This window comes from Natator depressus, chromosome 1 (assembly GCF_965152275.1).
Source record: "Natator depressus isolate rNatDep1 chromosome 1, rNatDep2.hap1, whole genome shotgun sequence".
Taxonomy (NCBI): Eukaryota; Metazoa; Chordata; order Testudines; family Cheloniidae; genus Natator; species Natator depressus.
In genome coordinates this window covers 55,536,218-55,564,177 of record NC_134234.1, presented here as the reverse complement: position 1 = coordinate 55,564,177, position 27,960 = coordinate 55,536,218, and the positions used below count along the sequence as shown (strand labels likewise).

The following is a 27,960-nucleotide window of genomic DNA, read 5'->3' as shown; positions in this document are numbered from 1 at the left end:
CTTCCATTTTCTGCCTCCACACATTTCTGCTGGGCTCTTTCAGTTTCGGTGGACTGCATGAGCTCAGAGAACATTTCATCGCGAGTGCGTTTTTTTCGCCTTCTTATCTGCGCTAGCCTCTGGGACGGAGATGCTAGTTGCAGCGTTGAAACATTTGCAGCTGTGGGAGGAAAAAAAAGGGAGATTAAAACTGAAAAAGACACATTAGCCATTTAAAAAAGGAGGGGCTGATGTTTTCGGCTTAACATGCAGCACAAACCCAACTAAACCCCCCACACACATACCCAATCCTCTGGGATGATCGCTTCACCCCTCCCCCCACCGCGTGGCTAACAGCAGGGAACATTTCTGTTCAGCCACAGGCAAACAGCCCAGCAGGAACGGCCACCTCTGATGTCCCCTTAAGAAAAGCACCCTATTTCATCCAGGTGACCATGAACGATATCACTCTCCTGAGGATAACACAGAGAGATAAAGAACGGATGTTGCTTGAATGCCAGCAAACACCGGGACCACACGCTGCCATGCTTTCTTATTCAGTGATTCCAGACTATGTGCTACTGGCCTGCCGTGGTAAAGTGTCCTACCATGGAGGATGCAATACAGCTGCCCTCCCCAGAAACCTTTTGCAAAGGCTTTGGGAGTACCTCCAGAACAGCTTCATTGAGATGTCCCTGGAGGATTTCTGCTCCATCCCCAGACATGTTAACAGACTTTTCCAGTAGCTGTACTGGCTGCCAATGCATCCCAAGTCTTCAGGGCAAAGTAATCATTAAACATGCTTGCTTTTAAACCGTGTATTATATTTACAAAGGTACACTCACCAGAGGTGCCTTCTCCGCCTTCAAGGTTCGGGAGCCCGGGTTGGGAAGGTATTGGATCCAGGGTGATAAACAGTTCCTGGCTGTTGGAGAGAACGGTTTCTCTGCTTTCCTGGTGCGCGCTATCTACCTCATCCCCAAAATCCTCATCCCTGTTGCGTGAGACTCCCCCCTTGCAGGAGTCCACGTACAGTTGTGGGGTAGTTGTAGGGGCACCCCCTAGAATTGCATGCAGCTCATCATAGAAGCGGCACGTCTGGGGCTCTGACCCTGAGCAGGCGTTTGCCTCTTGGGTTTTTTGGTAGGCTTGCCTAAGCTCCTTAAGTTTCACGCGGCATTGCTGCGGGTCCCTCTGTGGTAGCCTCTGTCCCTCATGGCCTTGGAGTTTTTTTCAAATATTTTGGCATTTTGTCTTTTGGAACGGAGTTCTGATAGCACGGATTCGTCTCCACTATAGCGATCAGATCCAGTACCTCCTGTTTGGTCCATGCTGGAGCTCTTTTGCGATTCGGGACTCCATGGTCACCTCTGCTGATGAGCTCGCCACACTGACCGAACAGGAAATGAAATTCAAAAGTTCATGGGGCTTTTCCGGTCTACCTGGCCAGTGCATCCGAGTTGACAGCGCTGTCCAGAGCGGTCACAATGGAGCACTGTGGGTAGCTCCCGGAGGCCAATACCGTCGAATTACATCCACACTAACCCAAATTCGATCCAGCGATGTCGATTTCAGTGCTAATCCCCTCGTCAGGGAGGAGTACAGAAATCGATTTTAAGAGCCCATTAAGTTGACAAAAATGACTTTGTTGTGTGGATGGGTACAGGGTTAAATCAATCTAATGCTGCTAAATTCGACCTAAACTCATAGTGTAGACCAGGGCTTAGAGGAGGTCCTATATAAAGTAGAAGAGATCCAGGTGGTTATCCACATTACGTCCCTCACTCTTTTCATTCATTCAGAAAGAGGGTAGTGATTCAGTGACAAAAGAAGATTATTTTTAAAAAAGAGCTAGAGCTCTTAATGCTGTGGGAGTATTTTGGAATGTGTATCCGCATCTAACTCAAGAAACTATAGTTTCAAGGAAGGCAACAAGGAGAAATGAATTGCATTAGAAACGGGTTACATACTTCTGTCCAAAGGGGAGATGTATTTATTTTTTAATCAAAGTGCCACAAGAGAGAGGCCGGAGTCTATTAAGATCTCTTCAGGCTCTTATTAGGTAGTAAGTGACACAGTGTGAAGACTGTCTAGAGAAAATTAAGCCAGCCACAGCACTGTCCCACAAAATGTTACAGCAGTAGCTGATCATGCCTTCTGTAGTTAAAGTGGAGTTGTTCAACACATTGACACAGATTTATTTTTAAAAAGAAACACAGGGGTCTGAATATTTCTTTGGGAAAAATCCACTAGTTTTATTTCTGTAAACTGAACTCACACAATAATCAATGGTGCACAATATAGTGCTGTTACATCCTTTTCAATAAGTAGACAGATGAGCACAGCTCATGTTTGGGAACTATTTAGCAATGGCTCACATGAGAACCTAGATAATATACGTTAAAGTTCAGTGAGTTATACACTGCCATTCCAGAGTAGTTGGTATGTCAGTAAGAACACAATATATTTTAAAATAAATTCTGTGTGTTAAAGTAAACACAAAAAATACCACACGTTTTCTAGTGGTATGTTCCATAATTGCCCCAATTACTCTGAGATCCTCTCATCGATTTATGGAATCTGATATCATGCTCTAATTAGCATCTCCCATTTTGGTAATTCCACACAGTTAAACACACAGCAGTAAAACTGTATGCCTCAATGCTCAGTGTTTTGTGATCACATTGTGAGACCCTCATAATGCTAGAGTTCTAAAATTATGATGATTTCTTATATTGACATTTCTGGTTTCCATCCTAGATTTTGTTGATTTAAAAATCTCAATTTTAATTTTTAAATCAAATGATTTTTCAATTCACCTGTTGTGAAACAGAAGCTGAAAGCACGCTGATGAAACGACAGTATTGCTGAAATGTGGTTTGTAAATTCTTGCAGAAATTTTCAGTCACTGCAGATTGCACTAGTTCTATAGCAATACATTAGTGGGAAAGCTACTCCCAAGCAGTATCTTAGCCGGCTATGTTGTATTAGGACACCGATTCTTTCTATATAAGGCTACAAAAATATATCCTGAGCTAGACTACGGATCTAAACAAAATGTGCATCAGCCCAAGTGCCAATGTCCTGAAAGCAGATTTCAAAAATGCCTTCAAGTCAACATTTTAATATGCTACTAGTTAAAACAACCAGATTTTACATACTTAAAACTTGAAGATTGCCAGGATAGAATATGCAAAACTGTACATGAGAATATTCTTTCCTACCTGCTGTACTGCATTTGTATAGAATGGCCCAAAAAATCTTGAGTTTCAAAATTGATTTATAAAGTAAATTAGGGCTTCTGCAAGAGGAAAAGTGTAAAGCTGCTGCCTGTTTATAATTTTTAATTAATTGATGATGCAATCACTGCAGACCAAAATGTCCTGGGAGCATGCCGGAATAGTTTTCTCTTGATGTTCTACTTGGCAATTAGAGTTAAGTTGTTGGTGAAGTTTTTAATTCTCTACCATTCAGACAATGGCAGGCAGCCAACACCACACTCAGTGGAATTTTCCCCATCTGCCCATGCTTTGCAGCATATCGACAACAGTGTTATTTCAACTGTGGAAAAAGAGTGGGAACAAAAATAATCTTTGCTTATACAGGTTTCAATGGTTCATTCATCTGGTAAATTCATTGTTAAAAAAATGAATGGGCTTGCTCTTGCCACAGCCAAGTATTTTTAAATGGAGTACACAGAAGGTTTTCCTTGAACTGTATTTTTTGAGGCCTCTTGTTTATAAAGTTCCCTATGAGGAGACAGCTACAGGCCAGTTCTCTCAAGCAGGAAATCAGAATTCCAGATTTTAGTACACTATTCTTTAAGGGCCCAATCTGCCAGCCCAGCACAAGAAAGGGGAGTGAAAGGTGGAACGTGTGCGAAAGACAAGACACCGCTCGACATTTCCTTTATACCACAGAGCTGTGCTTAGTAAGGGTTCTCTCTGCACTGGTATATAGGGAGGTGATACAGCCAGTGACTATGTGGATTATTAAACAACACCACTCTAATGTAAGACTTCATCTATAGATCTCAAAGCATTTTACAGCAGCGGGCAAGTATTTCCATTTTACCGATGTGGAAATGGAGGCGCAAAGAGTGGAGGTGACTTGCCCAATGTCACGCAGCAGACCAATGACAGATCTGGGAGCTCCTGAGTCCAAATAGTCTAGTGCCCTATCCACTAGGCAGCACTGCCTGCCAGGATTCACTAGCCAGACCCATTTTGGGGAGAAATGGGTTTGCAAGCTGTAACAGAGGCTAGAGTAGTTACCGTTGAGGAACAGTGCTGCATTCTAGGGCCTGAGAGGAGGATCCTTCCCAATGCCCTACCCATTATTTTGACTGAACACTGGGAAAAGGATGTGGCTTGAACTGTTAAATTAAGAAAAAAAGATAGTGAAGCAAAGGGGGTTTAGGTTCAGTTGGAGTGAGGAATAGAGACTTACTGTATTCTATGATCATCTCCTCTCAGCTCCCAGTGTGTTTTAGTGCTCCCTTCGCCAGTAAGTGCCAATAAAAATGAATAGATGTACTATTCTCTCATATTGGAGTGAAGAGACATGACCTGTAAAAATGAAGTAAGAACTTCCCTTGTTCCAGTACTTTACAGGCCTTGTTTCAACTGTGAAAGATGGTCTTTAATGCACCAACAAGCAACAGTGCTGAGTCCTCTATCCATCCGCCTCCACTGACAGCTTTTATACACACGGATTGAACACTGTCAGCTGGGATCATCATCTTGCAGTGGCTGGCTTCAAAAAGGCAAATGCTGACTAGGAAGCCTGTATGTCACATCAGAAGAAATCACTGCTTATCAGTGCAGCAGCTCCTTGACAAAATGGCCACACCACGTACGAGTCCAACCTCTAGAATGAGATTTAAGCTCAACCACATCTGAGACAAAGGACAAAAGCAACAAGAATTCTCTATGTACATATGCTGCTACATAAGAAACCATTCTGAACTGCCCCCAACCATCTATATGATCTCAGCCTATCAACATCACTTGTTAATTGCTACATTCAGTTTAACATTCATATGTAAGTACTGTTTCTATACTACAGTATTAATTCTACACAGCTGCACGGCAGTCACTACAGATTGATCATTCTTTTACTTCAATTGAGTTCCAGTAAATAGAGCACTAACTCTTTGTTGTCTAGCTGGTAACAAGGGGCGAGGCATTAAGAGCAATAACAGCTATACAATTACAATGAACCACACAGTATTTATTTCTACTGTACTATGTGCCACTGTACTATGAACATATAGGAAGACCGTGCCTGCTCACAAGTTTACAAATCAACAATTTTAGCTTAGACACTTTTAAAAAAAGCCATCAAGACACAAAACCCAAATGTGTGCAGGTGGGCAGAGTGCACGCAGACACACCCCATTTCCCTTTGCCCTACCAGCTTTCACTCATGTAGAAAAGTAGGACCAATTCTAGAAACTTGTATTCACATGAGTAGTCCTTACTTAGCCCTGGTCTACACTAGGAGTTGAGGTCGAATTTAGCAGCATTAAATAGATTTAACCCTGTACTCGTCCACGTGACGAAGCCCTTTTTTTAAGCTTAAAGGGCTCTTAAAATCGATTGCTTTATTCCACCCCCAACAAGGGGATTAGCGCTGAAATCAGCCTTGCCGGGTCAAATTTGGTGTACTGTGGATGCAATTTGGCAGTATTGGCCTCCGGGAGCTATCCCAGGGTGTTCCATTGTGACCGCTCTGGACAGCACTCTCAACTCAGATGCACTGGCCAGGTAGACAGGAAAAGGCCCACAAACTTTTGAATTTCATTTCTTGTTTGGCCAGCGTGGCGAGCTGCAGGTGAGCGCAGAGCTCATCAGCAGAGGTGACCATGCAGAGCTCATCAGCAGAGGTGACCATGATGGAGTCCCAGAATCACAAAAGAGTGTCAGCATGGACCAAACAGGAGGTACGGGATCTGATCGCTGTATGGGGAGAGGAATCTGTGCTATCAGAACTCCGTTCCAGTTTTCGAAATGCCAAAACATTTGTCAAAATCTCCCAGGGCATGAAGGACAGAGGCCATAACAGGGACCCAAAGCAGTGCCGCGTGAAACTTAAGGAGCTGAGGCAAGCCTACCAGAAAACCAGAGAGGCAAACGGCCGCTCCAGGTCAGAGCCCCAAACATGCCGCTTCTATGATGAGCTGCATGCCATTTTAGGGGGTTCAGCCACCACTACCCCAACCCTGTGCTTTGACTCCTTCAATGGAGAGGGAGGTAACACGGAAGCAGGTTTGGGGAACGAGGAAGATGATGATGATGAGGTTGTAGATAGCTCACAGCAAGCAAGCAGAGAAACCGGTTTTCCCCGACAGCCAGGAACGGTTTCTCACCCTGGACCTGGAGCCAGTACCCCCCGAACCCACCCAAGGCTGCCTTCTGGAACCGCCAGGCAGAGAAGGAACCTCTGGTGAGTGTATCTTTTTAAATAGGATACATGGTTTAAAAGCAAGCGTGTTTAATGATTAATGTGCCCTGGCATTCGCGGCCAGTACAGCTACTGGAAAAGTCTGTTAACGTGTCTGGGGATGGAGCAGAAATCCTCCAGGGACATCTCCATAAAGCTCTCCTGGATGTACTCCCAAAGCCTTTGCAAAAGGTTTCTGGGGAAGGGCAGCCTTATTCTGTCCACCTTGGTAGGACACTTTACCACACCAGGCCAGTAGCACTTACCACACCAAGGAATCATTGCAGAACAAAGCATTGCAGCGTATGTTTGCTGGTGTTCAAACAACATCCATTCTTTATCTCTGTGTGTTACCCTCAGGAGAGTGATATCATTCATGGTTACCTGGTTGAAATAGGGTGCTTTTCTTAAGGGGACATTCAGAGGCACCCGTTCCTGCTGGGCTGTTTGCCTGTGGCTGAACAGAAATGTTCCCCACTGTTAGCCACAGGGAGGGGTGAAGGGTTAGCCACGCAGTGGGGGGGGGGGGGGGCAAAATCCGACCTTGTAATGAAAGCACATGTGCTGTGTATGTAATGTTAACAGCAAGGTTTACCATGAAAGAGTGTACCCATTGTTCTATAAAATGTGTCTTTTTAAATACCACTGTCCCTTTTTTTTCCTCCACCAGCTGCATGCGTTTCAAGGATCTTCTCCTTCCCAGAGGCTAGCGAAGATTAGAAGGCGAAAAAAACCGCACTCGCGATGAAATGTTCTCTGAGCTCATGCTGTCCTCCCACACTGACAGAGCACAGACAAATGTGTGGAGGCAGACAATGTCAGAGTGCAGGAAAGCACAAAATGACCGGGAGGAGAGGTGGCGGGCTGAGGCGAGTAAGTGACGGGCTGAAGCTGAAACGTGGCGACAGCGTGATGACAGGAGGCAGGATTCAATGCTGAAGCTGCTGGAGGATCAAACTAATATGCTCCAGCATATGGTTGAGCTGCAGGAAAGACAGCAGGAGCACAGACCGCCGCTACAGCCCCTGTGTAACCAATCACCCTCCTCCCCAAGTTCCATAGCCTCCTCACCGAGACGCCCAAGAACACGTTGGGGGGGGGCCTCCAGCCACCCAGCCACTCCACCGCAGAGGATTGCCCAAGCAACAGAAGGCTGTCATTCAGTAAGTTTTAAAGTGCTGTGTGGCCTTGTCCTTCCCTCCTCCACCACCTCTCCCGGGCTACGTTGGCAGTTATCCCCCTATTTGTGTGATGAATTAATAAAGAATGCACGAATGTGAAGCAACAATGACTTTATTGCCTCTGAAAGCAGTGATCGAAGTGGGGAGGAGAGGATGGTTAGCTTACAGGGAAGTAGAGTGAACCAAGGGGGGGGGCGGGGTGTTTCATCAAGGAGAAACAAACAGAACTTTCACACCATAGCCTGGCCAGTCATGAAACTGGTTTTCAAAGCTTCTCTGATGTGCACCGCGCCCTCCTGTGCTCTTCTAACGCCCTGGTGCCTGGCTGCGCGTAACCAGCGGCCAGGCAATTTGCCTCAACCACCCACCCCGCCATAAACGTCTCCCTCTTACTCTCACAGATATTGTGGAGCACACAGCAAGCAGTAATAACAATGGGAATATTTGTTTCGCTGAGGTCTAAGCGAGTCAGTAAACTGCGCCAGCGTGCTTTTAAACGTCCAAATGCACATTCTACCACCATTCTGCACTTGCTCAGCCTATAGTTGAACAGCTCCTGACTACTGTCCAGGCTGCCTGTGTGTGGCTTCATGAGCCATGGCATTAAGGGGTAGGCTGGGTACCCAAGGATAACTATAGGCATTTCAACATCCCCAACAGTTATTTTCTGGTCTGGGAATAAAGTGCCTTCCTGCAGCTTTTGAAACAGAGTTCCCAAAGATGCGAGCATCATGTACCATTCCCGGCCATCCCACGTTGATTTTGGTGAAACGACCTTTGTGATCCACCAGTGCTTGCAGCACCACTGAAAAGTACCCCTTGCGGTTTATGTACTCGCCGGCTTGGTGCTCCGGTGCCAAGATAGGGATATGGGTTCCGTCTATGGCCCCACCACAGTTAGGGAATCCCATTGCAGCAAAGCCATCCACTATGACCTGCACATTTCCCAGGGTCACTACCCTTGATATCAGCAGATCTTTGATTGCATGGGCTACTTGCATCACAGCAGCCCCCACAGTAGATTTGTCCACTCCAAATTGATTCCCGACTGACCGGTAGCTGTCTGGCGTTGCAAGCTTCCACAGGTCTATTGCCACTCACTTCTCAACTGTGAGGGCTGCTCTCATCTTGGTATTCTTGCACCTCAGGGCAGGGGAAAGCAAGTCACAAAGTCCATGAAAGTGCCCTTACACATGCGAAAGTTTCGCAGCCCCTGGGAATCATCCCAGGCCTGCAACACTATGCGGTCCCACCAGTCTGTGCTTGTTTCCCGGGCCCAGAATCGGCATTCCACTGCATGAACCTGCCCCATTAGCACCATGATGCCCACATTGCCAGGGCCCATGCTTTGAGAGAAGTCTGTGTCCATGTCCTCATCACTCTTGTCACCGCGCTGATGTCGCCTACTCGCCTGGTTTCGCTTTGCCAGGTTCTAGTGCTGCATATACTACTGGATAATGTGCGTGGTGTTTAATGTGCTCCTAATTGCCAAAGTGATCTGAGCGGGCTCCATGCTTGCCGTGGTATGGTGTCTGCACAGAAAAAAAGGCACGGAACGATTGTCTGCCATTGCTCTGATGGAGGGAGGGGCGACTGACGAGATGGCTTACAGGGAGGGCCTGACGACATGTACCCAGAATCACCCGCAATAATGTTTTTGCCCCATCAGGCATTGGGATCTCAACCCAGAATTCCAATGGGTGGTGGAGACTGCAGGAACTGTGGGATAGCTACCCATAGTGCAACGCTCCGGAAGTCGACACTAGCCTCAGTACTGTGGAAGCACTCCGCCGAGTTAATGCACTTAGAGCATTTTGTGTGGGGAGACACACACTCGACTTTATAAAAACAATTTATAAAAAACCGACTTCTATAAATTCGACCTAATTTCATAGTGTAGACATACCCTTAGGAACAGTCTCACTGAAACGTGAATTCAGGCCCCTCGGGCATAAGGTCTTTGCAGCAAGGATCACATCATGTTTGTTCTGTAAACTGCCATGAACATTTATAGAAATAAATAAAGAGATAGCAGGACTACCCTATTTTCTTCAACAGAAAAGGTTTAACATTAACAAAACAAATCTGGAAAAGTCTGGCAAGCCAATCATAAGCTGGATTATGTAATACACAGGCATGATACCACACTGCAAAGCCAGACTTCAAACATCCCAGTATCCAGCATAAAACAGCTTGCTTTTCTATTTTTTTATTAAACACTAGAAAGTTCTTACTTGGACTACCATTGCACACAAACTTTAGATAAATACAATTTGGGAACTTCTCTGTTCTCCTCAGGATCACTTTCAGTGACTCAGAGCTCTTTAAGGAACAGTAATTCTTTTGCTTCACACACCTGCTGTGCCTTAACATTTTCTAACGAAGTACAGCACATGAAGTGAATTAGAATTAAAAAGTCTTAATTCTTAACAACTAGGTGAGAAGGAAAAAAATCTTCTGATGAGGAACGGAGAGACCCTTTTCTTTCTACAGTAGCCAATATTGGAATTTTAAAAAAAATTAGTAACCTTTATGCAATACATCCCAGGACTCTAAAAAAATAAGTCAAGGGGAAATGTCTCTAACCTGGATTTAAAGACTTCACAACATTTTAGACCCCAAGGCAGACAATGCCACAACTGATGTACATGTTATCTAGAGATCAGATCTGGCACACTGACTAAAATGTTGCAAAGTTTTTAAATCCTGTCATGTCCTGAAGTCTTGCACAATTACACAGGTATTACCAGGAGACGGCTTCATTAGACCTGACCTAAGAGGGATAGATGAGATAAGGCAGAAGCAGGTCACTAAGGGAAGACAGATGAGATGCCTTGCAAGTAAGGCAAGATTTTAAACACTATTAATTCCTAAAAGAATGGATGCATGGTTCCAATTTCCACAAAATACAGGCAATTCAGAGTTACAGTTCCCTCAGGCACCATAATTCACAGCCTCTTGGACATATGTACAGTTGTATTCTGCACTGTAAATGTTAACTAGAATCTATGCAATATGGTTGACTTACAGTTTGCAGTTTACCCTAGTTGTGTGTGATACAAATCTATACTAGCTGATGTACGAATGTGTTTTATGGCAATTAGTTTGCTGTTTAAAAAAATGAAAAGTAATTTCACATTCAAACAGCTGTGTTTGTTTCAGCGTGCTTGTATCTGGAGCCGTTGCATCTTAGTGAATTACTGAACTGTTTGAAAAAGTGCAAGGGGTTTAAACTAGTTTAACTGACAGACAGTTTCTTCAGAAAGGTCAGAAGTGCTTTTATTCTTTATTATAGAGTAGATCCAGGGCAAATCTGAAGCTGAAATAACAAAACCTGCTTTGAGTTTTGAGCACAAACAGTATGGAAAGTGTAGCTGAAGAAAAATGCATTCCCTCCATCAGCTCCAATATTTTTGAAAAATGTTAGCCCAATGAACGTAATGAGACTTAAAAACAAAAATCTCATTGACATGCAAGTCAAGTATGAGACACTGCTGCCCAAATATTGATTTTCAAAAAGGTAATCAGGAGCCAGAGAAACAGAGCAACAACAGCGTAAGAGTAAAGTCCAAACAGGGCTCAGTACCTCCAACCCCTTAGATCCAGAACTGAGCAGGTGACCCTATCTGGGTGGCCCAGGACTCACGCAACTCCATTCCCAACCGACATGGGTTTGGAGGGTGGGACAGAGAACTGGCAAAGTCAACCACCAGGGATGCTTATTATTCATTATTTGTATTACTAGGGCACCTAAGTGCTACAATCAGGGACCAGGATCCTGTAGTGCTAGGTGCTGTACAAACAGAATAAAAAATATGGTCCCTGCCAACTGCCCCTAAAACACTTACTATCCAACACTTCCTTTCACAGAAGTGATTTTTGCAACCCCCTGAACATCAGTGATGACTACTTTCTTCATTTAAAATCTGGACATTTCCCTCTGATGATTGCCTGCTTACTCAGACCTCTTCTGCCCCTCACCCTCAATGGTCCTCTCTCTACCCCCCCCCCCCCAACTCTTTGTCTGCCCTCCTATGTTCCCCCCACCAGTTCGTCATAATGTATTAAACACCACATGGAACTCTCATGGCCTTTGCCAAGCATTACCCAGTCTCTCTGCCTGGATGTTGCATCCCTTCTCTCCAACCTTTACCTATTTTTATGTGTGGGTATTTTTTGTACAGCTCTGTATGACTGAGGCCCTGATGTCAACTGGAGCTTTTTGGTGCTACCATGGTACTAATGGGTCATCTTTTAAAAAAAAAAAAAAGAAAGAAATACACTTGAATGTTATAAGAACCATCTGAACCCTAAGACAGCTGTTAGAGTGTCTTGCAGATCCTGCAAAGAAAGGCACTACAGAGTATCCTTAGCAGAGCCAATGGGAAAATTTTCCACTGAAATTTCAAAATGGTTTAACTAGCTTTAATTGCTATGCACTATTCTCAGAGCAATGAACAAACAATGGGGTCAGTATGAGAATATCATGCATATGGGAGAAACATGAGACGCTACCTTTTGTACAAATTGTATATTTTTTGCAATATGAGTAATCCTCCTACTCTCTCAATTCAAGAAGAAAACATCCTGCACAGCTACATGAGACTATGCCTTTCTATAAACAAAAACAGATGCACAGGAGTACCCTAGACTCTTATCTAAAGACTGCTGAACTCACCCAAGGTATTTGTAGCAAAGTTCTTTTCAAGTCCATCCTCTGTTAGTTCTCTTTTGTTTACCATGCAGCCTGCATTGTTTATCTGCAAGACACAGCTCAGTATTAAAAAACAAAACACACACACACACCCTGCTTTTAGTTTGATCTCTGGTAGTGACATGGTATGAAGTTACAGCTTGTTTCAGTGCACCAGGGTGTGCAAATTGCAACTCCAGCTATGATAATCTGCCCCTGACAGTGCAGTTGTTGTGTGAAAACAATCTTCACAAGGAAGTGTAATACATTTAATTGAAATCTGATAAAATTAACTGAACAAACAAGATTATAAGAGCCATCAGACATCATGGTGCCTTACTGCAGTTAGTTTTTGGCCCTTTTGCACACAATGAAGTAATGTGTGATTCACAGAGCATAACTATTACAATACAAAAGCATATACGGTAGTTTATCAGTTTCATCTTAAAGATCCAAATGACTCCACATCAGCACAGCTATGCATTTATGTATTCTCAGTTTGTTTCTTCTGTACCAGTGAAAAGTCACTAACATTTTACCATGTTTTGGTTAAGAACTAAGAAGTGGTATGCAGGTAATGTGTGTTTTCTCCATGTGACTCCCCGTACTGGCTTATCTCACCTTCTGGACTGAGTTCAAGCTTCTCATCCTCCCTTCCAAGGTCCTAGAAAAAACCACCCCTACCTACTTCTCTGCTCATTTCCTGCTACTCCCCACAACCTGCCCTTCCCAAACACTCCATTTGTTCCAGCTGCTTGAACAGTAAGACACAGCCCCTGTCCCAAGGGTTGTATTCCAGAAGACACTAGCAATGAAGATCATAGAATCATAGGACTGGAAGGGACCTTGAGAGGTCATCTAGTCCATTCCCCTGCATTCAAGGCAGGACTAAGTATTAGCTAGACCACCCCTGACAGGTTTTGGAGATTTTTTAAGAGCAGGTTAGACAATGATGGAGATTCCACAACCTCCCTCGGCAATTTATTCCAGTGCTTAACCACCCTGACAGTTAGGAAGTTTTCCTAACATCCAACCTAAACCTCCCTTGCTGAAATTTAAGCCCATTGCTTCTTCTCCTAGCCTCAGAGGTTAAGAAGAACAATTTTTCTACCTCCTCCTTGTAAAAACCTTTTATGTACTTGAAAACCATTATGTCCACTGTCAGGCTTCTCTTTTCCAGAATAAACAAACCTAATTTTTTCAATCTTCCCTCATAGGTCATGTTTTCTAGACCTCTAATCATTTTTGTTGCTCTTCTCTGGACTGTCTCCAAGTTGTCTACATCTTTGCTGAAATGTGGCACCCAAAACTGGACACAATACTATAATTGAGGCCTAATCAGCGCAGAGCAGAGCGGAAGAATTACTTCTTGTGTCTTGCTTACGACATTCCTGCTGATACATCCCAGAATGATGTTTGCTTTTTTGGCAACAGCGTTACACTGTTGAGTCATTCAGCTTGTGTTCCACTATGACCCCCAGATTCCGTTCCACAGTTCTCCTTCCTAGGCAGTCATTTCCCATTTTGTGTGTGTGCAACTGATTGTTCCTTCCTAAGTGTAGTACTTTGCATTTGTCCTTATTGAATTTCATCCTATTTACTTCAGACCATTTCTCTTGTTTGTCCAGATCATTTTGAATCATAATCCTATCCTCAAAAGGACTTGCAACTCCTCCCAGCTTGGTATCATCCGCAAACTTTATAAGTGTACTTTCTATGTCATTATCTAAATCATTGAAGATATTGAACAGAACCGGACCCAGAACTGATCCCTGCGGGACTCCACTCATTATGCTCTTCCAGCATGACTGTGAACCACTGATAACTACTGTCTGGAAATGGTTTTCCAACCAGTTATGCACCCACCTTATAGTAGCTCCATCTAGGTGATATTTCCCTAGTGTGTTTATGAGAAGGTCATGTGAGATAGTATCAAAAGCTTTAATAAAGTCAAGATATAAACATGACCAGAAATGGATAGGAAGGACCAGGATGACAACAAGATCTCACGGTCACCCACCAGACATGTACACATTTTGATGAGTTTGTGTCTTATTCTTTAATCTTTTTGCTTTCCTCCATGCCACCCCTTACTGCTTACATCCTCCTTCTCAAATTCAGAAGTAAGGATGAGGAGCAAGAGAAAGAGCTAACAAGAGGGCATGAAAAGGTTTCAGGTTAGGGGCACTACCCACTTACTCCTGTACTCTGCCCTCACCTTCCACACAAACACACTCCACCTTCCAGGTCTTTGGCAGGTAAATTGCACTAATTTAGGCTCTGATCCTGCAACTGCATCCATTTGGATAGACTCATGCAAAGTTCTACTGAAGTCAAAAGGGCTCTGTGCCAGGATCCATCTTTATGGACGTTGGTGCAAAACTAGGGCTTTAGACATCACCTCTGCCTTTGGTCTCCTCTGTGCCAACCAATCATCAGACAAGAGAATGGGAGTAGAACAATAAGGGAATTTGCCAAGCTGTTTCCGTGGAGTGAAAGAGGAAATGAGAGCAAAGAGGTATGCAGAAGCGAAGGTGTGCAGGGCCCCGAAGGCTGCAACAAGGAGCTTTGATACAGAAGATGAGAAATCTATGTATATGAAAAGGGGCTGGACAAGATCAGAGAAGTGGACTAGGTGGATTATTTTGCAACAGAATTATACACAAATTAAGACTGCAGAATTAGAGAGGTTAGATTATTAAATGGAGAGATACAGATGAAAGACTCCAAAAGAGGTACACAATTTAAACTTGCAAACTTACCAAAACATTTAACTTATGTTCAGTCTTGAATTTTTCAGCAAACTCCCAAATTCCCTTGGGATTAGACATATCCAGAATGTGCAAAAAGATATTCTAAAAGATAAAAGGAATTATGTTACAACCAATATGGAAAGTCAGTGCTCTTGATTTTCATCTAAATGGGATTTAAAACTAGCTCCTGAAGTTATACGCAAAGATGCTCACACAAGGACCTGACCAAAGCCATCTGAGGTCACAATGCACAGTTTGGTGATTTAACTCTAGCCCCTAATAACATGGTGACAAAATTATACAGAAAAGCTTGCAAAATGGTGCACAAACTATGCATATGGCAGCTATCAGCGTGCTTTCATGAACACACAAAAATAGGTGTATTCATCTAGTCAACAAAACTCAATTACATAAGCCTCCAAACTCTAATCTATTCTTACTATAAAACATGTTAGATCTTCCAGCATTGCACTGGCAAAGCATCTTCCACCCAAAGATCTTGTGGTGCCTTACAAGCATAAACTAATTATGCCTCGCAACCCCCTGAAACAGACGTAGCTAAGTCTTACTCTCTCCATTTTATAGAGATGATGACTGAGAACGAGAGAGGTTAAGTGACTTACCCTACGTCACACAGTGTCTGTGACAGAGCCAAGAATACAATCTAGATTGCCTGACACCCATGTTACATGTTCTAGCCTTCCTCTTCTCTGTATCAAAGACTACAGGGTCTTCCTGAGAAAGCTACCATTTGATCATTTTTACATTACTAATTATGAATCTGCATGTGAATAACTCCAAAAAGTTACACTGTAGACAGAACATTTACTTTTTTTTTTTAAATCCTTTGAGAAAACTGGGACTGTCTCCATCAGAGAGGACTGACCTTAGATCATGGGGGTAAGAATAAGACTGGGATGTGGAGACTGGGATTCTGAGGGAGACAAAGATGGGCTGGGCAAGGAAAATGGAACTGGGAGGAGAAGCCTGAGGGGTGGAGGTTGAAACCAGCTAGGTGAAGAGACTGGGACAGGGCAAGGAGCAGGACAGTAATGGGCTGGGAGGGATAGTGCAGACGAAGTCATGCCTTTGGGGAAGAACAGGGGCAGAAAGGTCTGTGACTATTAAGAACACTCCCTCCAGAGCCTGGAATGGAATCCTAGATTCCAGAATCCCAATGTTCCTCTGAGGTCATCAAATATCTATGAAACCCACTGGCAAAATGCATCATTACCCCCTGGTGATGGTCCACACAGAGGAGGACCACGCACTACTGCTATCAGTTATTCCACTAACTCAAGTAGCAGAGATCTGTGCTATGGAGCTAAGCATTCCTGCCCTGCTGATACCCCATACAGGTGTCAATATGATACCACATCATGGAATTCCTCCCCCACACACACACACTTTGTTTAAAAAAAAACAAAAAAACCAACCTAGGATATTACACACACAAAGCTATGTTAACAGAATGTTATTAATGCTTGAACTAAGGTTGCTTGTGCAACCTTAATTCATCCTCCTTCTGTGTATGCGTTACAATGATACATATCTAATTACATGATCACATACTATCTTTTCCACGGTACCCCTTCATTCAGTGCACAGGATACATGGTGCTCACTGAACGAGCAGCTACTCCGTATTGCGTTTTACCCTCATCATTGAATGTAGGGCCTCATGCCTTATCTACAGCGCACTGTTCAAACCCTGCTCTGAAGACAGAATTATTAGTTTCTTGCCCCTATAAAGTGACCCCATTGCACAGACAGGGGATGCAGGCAGAGAGATTAAGATCAAAAGCATCCACTAATTTTGGGTGTCTGATACGAGATGCCTAGGACTTGATTTTTCCAAGCATTACACAGCCCTTTATACAGCTCCCATTGACTACAACTGCAGCTACAAGTGCTCAGCCCTTCTGCAAGTCAGACCTCCAAGGGGCTCAAATTGAGCACCCAAAAAATGAGGAACAAAAAAAAAAAAAAAAAAACACTGGCTACCTGGCAAAAAGCTTACTGCGAGTTCCTTGCCCAGCATCATACAGAACCGGTGTGGCAGGGATAGAATCCAACTCTCCAGGGCAGCATTCAACTGCCTAAACTATAAAACAATCCTTTCTATTCCTGCAATCCCCCACCTCCTCTACTACTTACAACTTCAGCAACAAATGAGGCAGGGTTCCTACAGACAACTATCTCCCTCACTACACAATCCCAATTCATCCACAGGGCAGATCCACCCTGTGCACTGAATGAGGCAGGGCTCCTGTGGAAAAAAAAATAGTGTGTAATAATGTAATTAAAGACTATTGCAAAGCATATTCTTGGGGGAGGGGAGCGGGTAAAACAAGTTAAGGTTGCAGAGGCAACCTTAATACTATCATTTCTTAACCTTTGAGTGCTTGACCTATAGTGTTTTTAACTTAGTTTTGTGTGTGTAATTTAATCTGAACCAGTGGTCCCCAAACTGTGGGGTGTGCAGGAATGTTCAGGGGGCACGTAGCAGGGTCTGGGCCAGCCCCCACGGCAGTGGGGAGGGAGCACTGGCCAGGCCCGCTCTACCCCCAGCCACAGCTCCTCTCCGGCCCCAGCCACAGCTCCTCTCTGGCCCCTTCTCTGCCTTCATTCCCTCTTGTCCCCCAGACCAACTCCACCTCTAGCCCCAGCTCCTCCCCCAGCCCTGCCTTCAGTCCATGCTCTTCTGCTGAGGAAGCCTTTGCTGTGCAGTAATGGGAGGGGGAAGGGGGCAGACAGATTCCATTACTGGTAGGGGGGCGCATGAGCACGACAGGAAAAGTTTGGACAGCACTGACCTAAGCTGAATTGGGTTGACTGTTGGTGCTCTCATAAGTAACAAAACCATCCTAAAATAAGGTTATTTTTAAAACCTCTGTTGCGTAATGGTCAAGCACATGGAAAAGGCTGTAATCTTCTTCCAGAGCAGAGTCACAGAAGATCAGCTGGGTACGTTTTTTTGCACAAGAGGACTTGAGGCACTGTTATATAAAAAAGTAATTGATATACAACTATAAGCAGCCAGCAGTTTTCAGAAGTGACACTCAGAGTCACGTCATGACTATCCTCCACTATTCTGAAAACAATGTTAAAGTGGTAGGCATGTAATAAAAACACTAATGAGAATGGAGCACATGAAGGAAAAACTTTTGATGAAAGTAAAGTCTATATACCACCACACCCTAACTTCTGAAATATTTTCTACTTAGCAGATCAAAAGTCCTGTGTTTTAAATTTACTTCGATTAGTTAATATGCAAATTCCTTGCCAACACGATGTCTGTAAATGTATGTTTCACAAAGCATAATGGAGTTTCATTTATGATGTTAGAGGAAAATCCAAACCTCCTCATCCCTTAATAGCTTTCAGTCTCAAAACCACCACCACAAGTAATCTTATGATGTATCCCATGATGAGGCATTTCCAAGATAATATGTATGTGTTCTATGCAAGACTGAAAATAGTCACTGAGAAAGGACCTCCTCTTCTACCAAATCTTTTCTTTAAACACTCATTATGCAAGCAGAAAGAGAGACAGATGAGATGCTGGGAAAATCAGAAGAAAGGATTTTCATTTTTATTTGTATCACAGCACTAGAACCCTAGTCATGGTCCAGTGTGTTAGGTGCTGTACAAACAGAACAAAAAGAGGTCCTTCTAACTTCTAATTCTGCTTCCCTGAAATAATCATGTGACCGGATTTTTTTACTTTTGGGTTTTAGCTCCCTAGCACAAGACAGCTCAGGATTTCCTTATCACACTGTTCGGTCACAGATTAAAAGGACTTGAAATTGATTTCATATTTTCTGCACAGAAGGTTTTATCCAAAAGAGAGTCCACTCATGTTAGCAGAGAAGGTTGGAGGTGATTTCTGAGCATATATTCCCATTAACAGTTGTGGAAGTAGGATTACAGATCAATACTGACACTCAAAGAACTTTTCCTGATATCTTAGAGAAATGGTCTATAGCTCTTCCCCTCTGAACAATTCCCTCAAGGTAGCAGTTTTTTTCCCACATTGGAACCTATGTAGAAGTTATCTAGTTATGTAGGACTTGACCAATATGCTAAAAGGAGGTTAGTGTCCTATGGGGAGATGGTCCTCTTCTGACAGAGCATTTATAGGGAAGGATGTCCTTGCATACTCTCCATTAAGATGGAAGTGGATGGGATAATGCAGAGAACTACTTATAAAATCTTCTAAGACTTACTGTTGGCAAAGTGCTTAACAAAAAACTCAATACTAAACTCACCTGATTACCAGTTTCTGTTATTATTTCTCTTTTAGCTTCTTCAGCTCTCGCTGTATTTCGGCAAACCAGATGAAGTGTGCCACCTGGTGGAATTCCATAAGAATCACAGTTAATTAGGTGTTAAGTGAATGGGTGTGGGGAAAGGTAAGAGTAACAAAATGGTATTTGATTTTTTTAAATACAAGTTTCCACACATCCCAAGAGGAATACCTCTGGAATCATACCAGCTTAAAAAGGGAAAGGGTGGGGTATGACTATCAAATTGTGAGTTGTTTGCAGTGTTGTTGTAGCCGTGCTGGTCCCAGGATATTAGAGAGACAAGATGGGTGAGGTAATCTTTTATTGGATGAAATACTTGGGTGAGACAAGTTTTCAAGTTACACAGAGCTCTCGTAGCTTGACTCTTTCACCAACAGAAGTTGGTCCAAAAAGAGATATTACCTCACCCATCTTGTCTTTCAATTGTCAAGTCCATTTTGTACCTGTGTTGAAATATTGGCACTGTGACCACATCAATTTGGACTTGCCTGGGGCAGCCTGTTATGCTGCACTCCAGATAGCTGACCTTCTCAGGAAAAGTGTTTGACACCTCACTGAAGGCCATCCCTGAAAGCCATCAAAGTTGCAATCTAGGGCTATTGACTTTGATTGCCTCAACTACTGCATCCCCATAGTACAAGGCCTTTCTACACAGAGGCCTGCAAGTGGGAGGCAAGCATGGTTGGTGGATATGTAGCTTCAGTTTGAGTACAGAGAAGGAGGCCCTATATAAGAGCAGAGTTCTGCTCTGTACTGGGAGCTGACAATCAACACATGAAAGGAGAACTTGCAAGACAGAGGGGGCAATACAGACACTGCCCAGCCTGAAACACTGACGAACGATGGACTAACAACAGGGGGAAGATCAGACTGGGAGAGGGGGTGTCTCAGGACTTTTGCTGTTTTCAAAGATCTGTAATTCATGTGCTTTAGTCGTGGTTAAGAAATTCCTTTGCTAAGCCTGTGTTCTTGCTTTCCTACCATATTGTCCTTGAAGGGGTTAAATGAGTCAGTCCAAAGAGACCACAGTCTAGGCAGATCTCCGAGGAGGGGGGGGGGAGTTCAAGTGACTGTGGGCTTGGGAGGTGTGACTCCAGTTTCAGGGTCTAGGGCAGCTGGATGGCAGCATCCCACATCCCAGGAAGGGCATCAGACATAAGGTCTGAGCCTGGCAGTATATTTACAGCTAGAAACAGTGACTAGACTCCACGTAGATCCAGTTGGGTTGGAAGCACATGGGACCCAGCAACTGGATCAACTCAACAGACTGCTGACCATACACTAGGTTACAGGACAAACTTGTAAAATTGAAGTGTATTTGTATTCCATGATTTGCTTACAGGGATCCTTAATCCCTTTGATATGTACAAAACAACATTACCACTTTATCCAGTGGAAGTCACCTGAGGCTCTCCTGTCACACATAAGGCAACTGTTAAGACTTCATGCAACATAGAGAACAGAATCTACACAGAGCTCCAAGCACACCTGCTCCTTCTTTTCATTCTATAAGTAAAAATATTTTCTCAAGTAAGCACCACAGGATCATTATGACCTCTCAAAGTCTTAGGGATAAATCTAGTCCCTTCCAAAGACTAGCCCATTGCTAGTTCCCACTCAAATCACAAGCTTTGGGTAGGAACATGGTATAAGAATAGCAGTTGAAATTTTTTGCATGCAATCAAGTAAGGCAGTTGCTGTGCAGTTACTGCTGACTACTGTACAAATGCAATTGTCTCACTGTTACCTTGTCCTCCCCTCCTTTTGTTGGTCTTATCTACCTGTTGTCTCCTCACACTTTAAGACTATAAATTCTTTGAGGCAGTGACTGTCTTACTTTACTATGTGTCTGTACAGTGCCTAGGACAATGTTGTCTTGATTTATGATGGAGACCTTTAGACACCACCCCATAATATTTCTCAACTGCATGTTTATCAATACAATTTGTGGAGGCCCTCCACTCATTACTTTTGTTTCATGACCAGTTCTCATGGTAGAATCTGCTGAAGAACCATACAAGGTGCGTAAACCCCAAATATGTCCCTCTGAAGACAGCTGGGTTTCATATGAAACATCCCACCCCTGAAGATGGGAGCTAGAATGTCTTTAAAAGCAGAATCCTGTGTTCAGGAGGATGAACACTTTTCCAGTTAAACTTCCATTCAACAAACTCCTTTCCGTATGATTGAGAATCCACACTTCATTAACATGGTTCAGTCATTAAGACCAGGATACAGTCCACCCCACAGAGCAGATGCTGCAGGCAAACTGCTGGATAAAGTGTACGAAAGAGAAATTGAGCAGTGTGTAAAAGGTCTAGAGGGTGAAATTGTTAACCTGAGTCTTGATGGGTGGAGCAATGTCCACAATGATCTTGTTGTATGTGCTTGTGTGACAACAGAAGGGAATACCTTCCTTACAGAAACAATTTATAGATCAGGAACTGCACACACAGCAGAATACTTACAAGAAGTAGCAGTAAAAGCTATAACAAACTGTGAAAAAAAATTCAAATGTCTAGTACGCAGCTTGATCACAGACAATGCTGCAAATGTACCCAAGATGAGAAGAAATTTAGAAGAGAGTTCCAAGCTAACAACATACGGGTGCAGTGCTCACTTGATGCACCTCCTAGACAAAGGCTTCAGTGTTCTAGAAATAAAGGCAAATGTTGTTGAAATTGCAAAATACTTCTGTATCAACCACTTTGCAGCAGCTGCTCTGAAAAAAGTGCGAGAAAGCAAGCTAACTCTCCCACAAGACGTGCGATGGAACTCAGTAGTGGACTGTTTTGAGCACTAGATCAAGAACTGGCCTGTTGTGAACAACATTGTGAAAAAATAGATGGCACCGTCACACCCAAAGTTCTCAACATTGGGCTTAAGAGAAATGTTGAACACATGCTGAGTACCCTGAAGCCTATTTCTGTAGCCTTGAACAAAATGCAAGGAAATAGCTGTTTTATTGCTGACGCTGTTGAAATTTGGAAGGAACTGAGTGAGATCTTAAAAAGAGAAATATGCAATGACGGAGTTGAATTACAAGCATTAAAAAAACCAAATGGGACATGCACTATCTCCAGCTCATTTTCTTGCAAATATTCTCAATACTCAGTACCAGGGTCAGACCTTAACTGCTGAAGAAGAGGAGTTAGCTATGACATGGACATCCAGCAATCATCCCTCCATAATGCCAACCATAATAAACTTCAGAGCTAAGGGTGACCTATTCAAGAAATATATGTTTGCTGATGTTTTCAAGAAAGTCACACCAGTGAACTGGTGGAAGTCACTTAAGCGCTTGGATTCAGAGACTGTTGAAGTGATAATCTCACTTTTAACAGCAGTCGCTTCTTCTGCCGGTGTAGAAAGAATATTTTCTTCCTTTGGACTAATTCATTCCAAACTGAGAAATCATTTGGGACCTGAAAAAGCAGGAAAGCTTGTTTTTCTTTTCCAGATTATGAACAAACAGGAAAATGAAGGTGAAGACGACTGAGTTAGCTGCAGAAGCCAATATTTTAAGTTTCTCATGTTGACTTGGCTGACAGTCAATTTAATATTTGTTTTTTAAATGTTTCATTTAACTATTTTAAACAATTTTAACTAAAACAAACCTGATTTTAAAAAACTTGAATGTTTAACTAAATTCAAAAATTAATATGCTTGTTTTGTTAAATTATATGTTTGCTGTTGAAGAAAAAAAATCCAGAATACATAACATTGTTGTTTTAGTTAAATAAAACAATTTAAAATGTCTGTCTGTTGATGTTCTCCTCCTAATACAGCATGGCAAGAAAATCCTCCAGATATGATTAACCTGTTGAATTGGAGATATTTATGAAGTCATTGGGAGGTGAACTATCTGCTTCAATTACCTTTGGTAAATGAAATAACCAATCATTCGTTTTCTGATATAGCTGTAAAGCTAATATGAAAAGTTTTCAAAATAAATCACTTTAAAAATGTATAGTGTGTACCTTCTAAAAATGAAGCCTACATCTATATCTATTCAGGTTATAACAACCAACAAGAATGCACTTTTATGTAGAAATCCATGATTAAATCGAGTCTTCCTGACCAGTGATTTAAATCATGATTTAAATCAAATCCCCCCTGGTAAAGATCCCCAAAAGGTTAACATTGGCTTAGCTCAGTGGTTCTCAGCCTTTCCAGACTACTGTACCCCTTTCAGAGTCAGAAGCCCAAGCCCCTGCTGTTCAGGGCTGAAGCACGTAACTTAGCTTTGCAGGTCCTCCAGTGGTGTGGGGCCCCAGGCAATAGCCCTGCTTGCCTCCCCATAATGCCAGCCACGCACTTGTGACCCCCCAAACCTGTCCAGTGCCCCCCAGTGGTTCATAATCCCCATGTTGAGAAACCCTGATCTGGATGAGTTGACTACCCCCTAGAAGACCGCTGCATATCCCTGGGGGTATACGTACCCCTGGTTGAGAACCACTGCTTTATCTCACCTCTCTTTGCTATCTCCGTTGCAGTTGCTTTGCCAATACCACTGTTTGCTCCAGTAATCATGAAGGATCTTCCAGTTACGTTTACCTCCAAATCTGCCGGAACAAATTTTTTGGATGCAGAGTCATAGCCACTCCTGAATAAATCAAATAAAAGACTTGTAAATGACAGAATATTTTGTATCCATAAAAATACAAAGTGTTCAGTGGAAGAAAGAAAAAGAGAATCAACTACCTGGACTCAATTTAACTACTTATTTATTTTCTTTAGCTTTCTAATAAATATAACAAGTCCCCATCTATTGCTCTAGGAGTCTTCGATGTAACATTAAAAGGCACTGATCAGCAAGAATATACACAGCTGGGAAATCGGTTTTACAATGTGAGTGTGTTACACACACACACACACACACACACACGAAATAAAACAAGAATCAGAATTTAAGGCCAGAAGGGACCACAAGATCATCCAGTCTGACCTCCTGTATCTCACAGGCCCCCCAACACCACCCAGCACCCATACTCTAAACCCAACCACCAAAGTGAGACCAAAATAAATGATCCCCACCAGAGATTAGACTATTATGTGACACAGGCAGAGAACAGGTAGAACCAAGGTGCACCAGCGCTCAAGGTCCCTGCAATGGCAGGGAAGTGATCAAATGAGATATACTCAGATAACACTGGCAAGTCACCTGTTTCCACACTCTGCAGAGGAGGGTGAAATCCCCGCCAGGTCACTGCCAATCTGACCTGGGGGGAAATTCCTTCCTGACCCCAGGTAGGAGGCATTCAATGAAATTCATAGATACTAAGGTCAGAAGGGACCATTATGATCATCTAGTCTGACCTCCTGCACAACACAGGCCACAGAATCTCACCCACCCACTCCTGCAAAAAACCTCTCACCTATGTCTGAGCTATTGAAGTCCTCAAATCGTGGTTTAAAGACTTCAAGGAGCAGAGAATCCTCCAGCAAGTGACCCGTGCCCCATGCTACAGAGGAAGGTGAAAAACCTCCAGGGCCTCCTCCAATCTGCCCTGGAGGAAAATTCCTTCCCGACCCCAAATATGGTGATCAGCTAAACCCTGAGCATATGGGCAAGATTCACCAGCCAGATACTACAGAAAATTCTTTCCTGGGTAACTCAGGCCTAATGGCCTGTGATGGGATGTTAGATGGGGTGGGATCTATTTACCATGAATATTTAAAGATCAATTAATTACCAAAATCATGTTATCCCATCATACTATCTCCTCCATAAACTTATCGAGTTTAATCTTAAAGCCAGATAGATCTTTTGCCCCCACTGCTTCCCTTGGAAGGCTATTCCAAAACTTCAGTCCACTGATGGTTAGAAACCTTTGTCTAATTTCAAGTCTAAACCTCCCTGTGGCCAGTTTATATCCATTTGTTCTTGTGTCCACATTGGTACTGAGCTTAAATATTCCTCTCCCTCTCCAGTATTTATCCCTCTGATATATTTATAAATTACAAGGTAGGAAATTAAAAACCAATAAAAGGAAATGCTTTTTCACACAATGTGACTGAACTGGTTGCCATGGAAAGGCACTGAGGCCAAGAACTCAGCAAGGTTTGACAAGGGACTGAACATTTAGATGGATAGCTGGAATTAATGGCAACCAACATGTTAGAGGGGACATTAAACCTCATATTTAAGGGTTTAAGACAATCTCTTATTAGCGATCAGGCAGAGACCTACAGCGGGGCAGATTATCCCATATCCGCCTACTACAAGGTTCTTACACCTTCCTCTGAAGCAGCAGATACTAGCCACTGTCAGAGACAGGGTCCTGCAGCAGATATCCCTCAGTCTGAGCCAGGGTGGCAGTCCCTAGGTAGGGTGACTAGATGTCCCGTTTTTTATAGGGACAGTCCCATTTTGGGGGACATTTTCTTATATAGGCGCCTATTACCCCCACCCCCTGTCCCATTTTTTCCCCACAGTTGCTATCTGGTCACCTTACCCCCTAGGCAACATCTGCTCCGCCGCCTGCCCATAAAGTCATTATATATCTGGGTGGGGTGAAGGGCTAGGGGAAGGAGCTGCCAAGCGCCAGGGCTCTGCCAGGGGCTCTTTGTCACGTGGCTCGCTGCCCGGGCCCGGGGGGCCGCGCACGCCTGGGCCGATCGGGGAAGAGCCCCCCGGGCTGCTGAAGGGTTTCGCAGGCACGGCGGGGAGCCCCGCTGCCGTCACGCGCGCCCAGCAGCCAAGCCGCAGACCTTCGCGCCTGCGGGCCTGCTCTGTGCTCGGTCGCGCCCGGGTCGCCCTCCGCAGGGTTTCGGCAGCTAAACCCCCAGGAGCCCGGCGCGCCCGCCCGCGGGCAGCGGGAGCCCCCTGCTCGGGCAGCCCCCGCCAGAGCTCGGGGGCCGGATCTCCCGCCCCCCAGCGGCCGGTACCTGGTGTACTCCCGCAGCCCCTTCAGGAACCACACGGTGTTCCGGTACCAGGACATGGCGCCGACGCCCCCACCGCCGCCGCCCGGCTGTTGTGTAAGCGCCGCCCCGCCCCCGGGGTTAGATAAGCCACTGGGGCCGGGAGACGCCCGGGCCGAGCCGGTCGGGCCCTTGGCAGCTCTGGGGGGCTGCTGGCGGTAAGAGGTCACTCGGGCCACCCGAGGTAGCGGATTCCTGCAGATAGCCGCCTGACATCCCGGGGAGGGGCGAGAAAGCGCTGGCGGTAGGAATTAGCGTCATCCCATTGCCGTCTCACAGCCAGCACATCCCTCGAGTTTGCAGCAGCCACAGGTCCAACTTTGCTAACAAAAAAACAAAAAAAAAAGGAGGGGGGGGTATTTCGAGCAGTCTCACGTGTGAAACCAACCTGATCGCTTTCTTTACCGCTTTAAAAAGCCTACAAGCAGTAGATGTGGTATATCTTGCCTCCAGTAAGGCTTTTGAGACTGTCTCCCCTGACCTCATAAACAAACTATGAGGAAATGAAACCTAGATGGACATAACGATAAATAAGATGGGCATAACGAGTGGGGTTCTCCAGGGATCAGGTCTGGATATGTTTCTATTCAAAACCTTAACGATTGAGATAATGGCATAGAGAGTACACTTACAAATTTAAGGTGTAGAAAACGTGACCTAGCTAATGGCATGGAGAGTACACTTATAACGTTTGTGAAAATTTAAGGTCTAGAAAACATGACTTATGGGGGCAGTTTGAAATATAACAGTTTTCAAGCATGTACAAATAAAGTAGCATCTTTTTACAAAAGCTATTTCTTACAATCTATACTTATCGCTAACTGCTACAGAGTTACATTTCTACATGTAGCAATTTCACATATACTATAGTGCAAGAAACTGCTATCTGTAGGCATTTGCTACATCCGGTAGCAGTTTAATACAATCGCAGTTTCTTACAATCTAAATGTATCGATAAGTGCTACTGGTAGCAGATTCCTATGCGGAGCAGTATCCTTCACTACACCTGCAGCTCTCTGCGGGAGCCCGCAGCCTGCACTGCTGCTGTCCGGCACTTGTTGGCGCAGCGGCGGTGGGGTCTTGTCGCTGAGGGCTCGTGTACTCTGGACAGGCAGAGACCCCTGCGCGGATACACACATGTCTCCACATCCCATCCGCGAGCCGCAAAAATTACGTGCGAATCTCCGCTGATATCCGTGGATTTGCAGGGCTCTACGGTGCGGGCCGGGCTGAGGCTCCGAGGCATCCCCCCCATCGGAGCCTGGTCGGGGAGAGCCAGGCGGGTAGCTGTGTGGAGCCCCAGAAGACCCTCCACCGCTTGCCCTGGGCAGGGAGCCCGAGCAGCCCCTGGCCCGTATCCCTGCCCCCCAGTGTCCCCCCTGTCCAGTGTCCCTGCCCCCCAGTGTCCTCTCTGCCCAGTGTCCCAGCCCCTCCGCCCAGGGCAGGTGGAGGGACCCAGGCTCCCCACAGCTGCCAGGGCAGCTCTCCCCAGCTCTGGCTGGCGGGAGGGGCAGTTGGGAGCTTCAGCCCAGCCATGGTAAGCGCTGGGCAGGCAGCTGTAAGAAGCCACAGCAGACCTTCCATCTGCCCTGGGCTTGGGGCTGAAGCAGTCCGCCGCCCAATGTCCCTGCCCCCCAGGCCTCCTGCCCAGGGCAAGTGGAAGATCCATGCCTC

General features: G+C 44.4%; 2 protein-coding genes across 2 annotated transcripts in view; one reads left to right on the top strand and one right to left on the bottom strand.

Moving 5' to 3' along the window:
- WDFY2 (WD repeat and FYVE domain containing 2) overlaps nucleotides 1-7,666 on the top strand; it is a 145,812-nt gene extending 138,146 nt beyond the window's left edge. The window contains exon 13 of the transcript XR_012640490.1: nucleotides 7,094-7,666. The gene's annotated coding sequence lies outside the window, so the exon portion shown is untranslated. The remainder of the gene's footprint in view (nucleotides 1-7,093) is intronic.
- The window catches only part of DHRS12 (dehydrogenase/reductase 12), a 40,659-nt gene extending 14,149 nt beyond the window's left edge, over nucleotides 1-26,510 (bottom strand). Inside the window, exons 1-5 of the mRNA XM_074960316.1 lie at nucleotides 26,251-26,510; nucleotides 23,832-23,965; nucleotides 19,321-19,403; nucleotides 15,060-15,152; nucleotides 12,283-12,364 (exon numbers count right to left, since the gene is read on the bottom strand). Of these exons, the coding sequence (XP_074816417.1) occupies nucleotides 12,283-12,364; nucleotides 15,060-15,152; nucleotides 19,321-19,403; nucleotides 23,832-23,965; nucleotides 26,251-26,306 (448 nt within the window). The 5' untranslated portion in view covers nucleotides 26,307-26,510. The remainder of the gene's footprint in view (nucleotides 1-12,282; nucleotides 12,365-15,059; nucleotides 15,153-19,320; nucleotides 19,404-23,831; nucleotides 23,966-26,250) is intronic.
- Nucleotides 26,511-27,960: the final 1,450 nt, after the last annotated feature.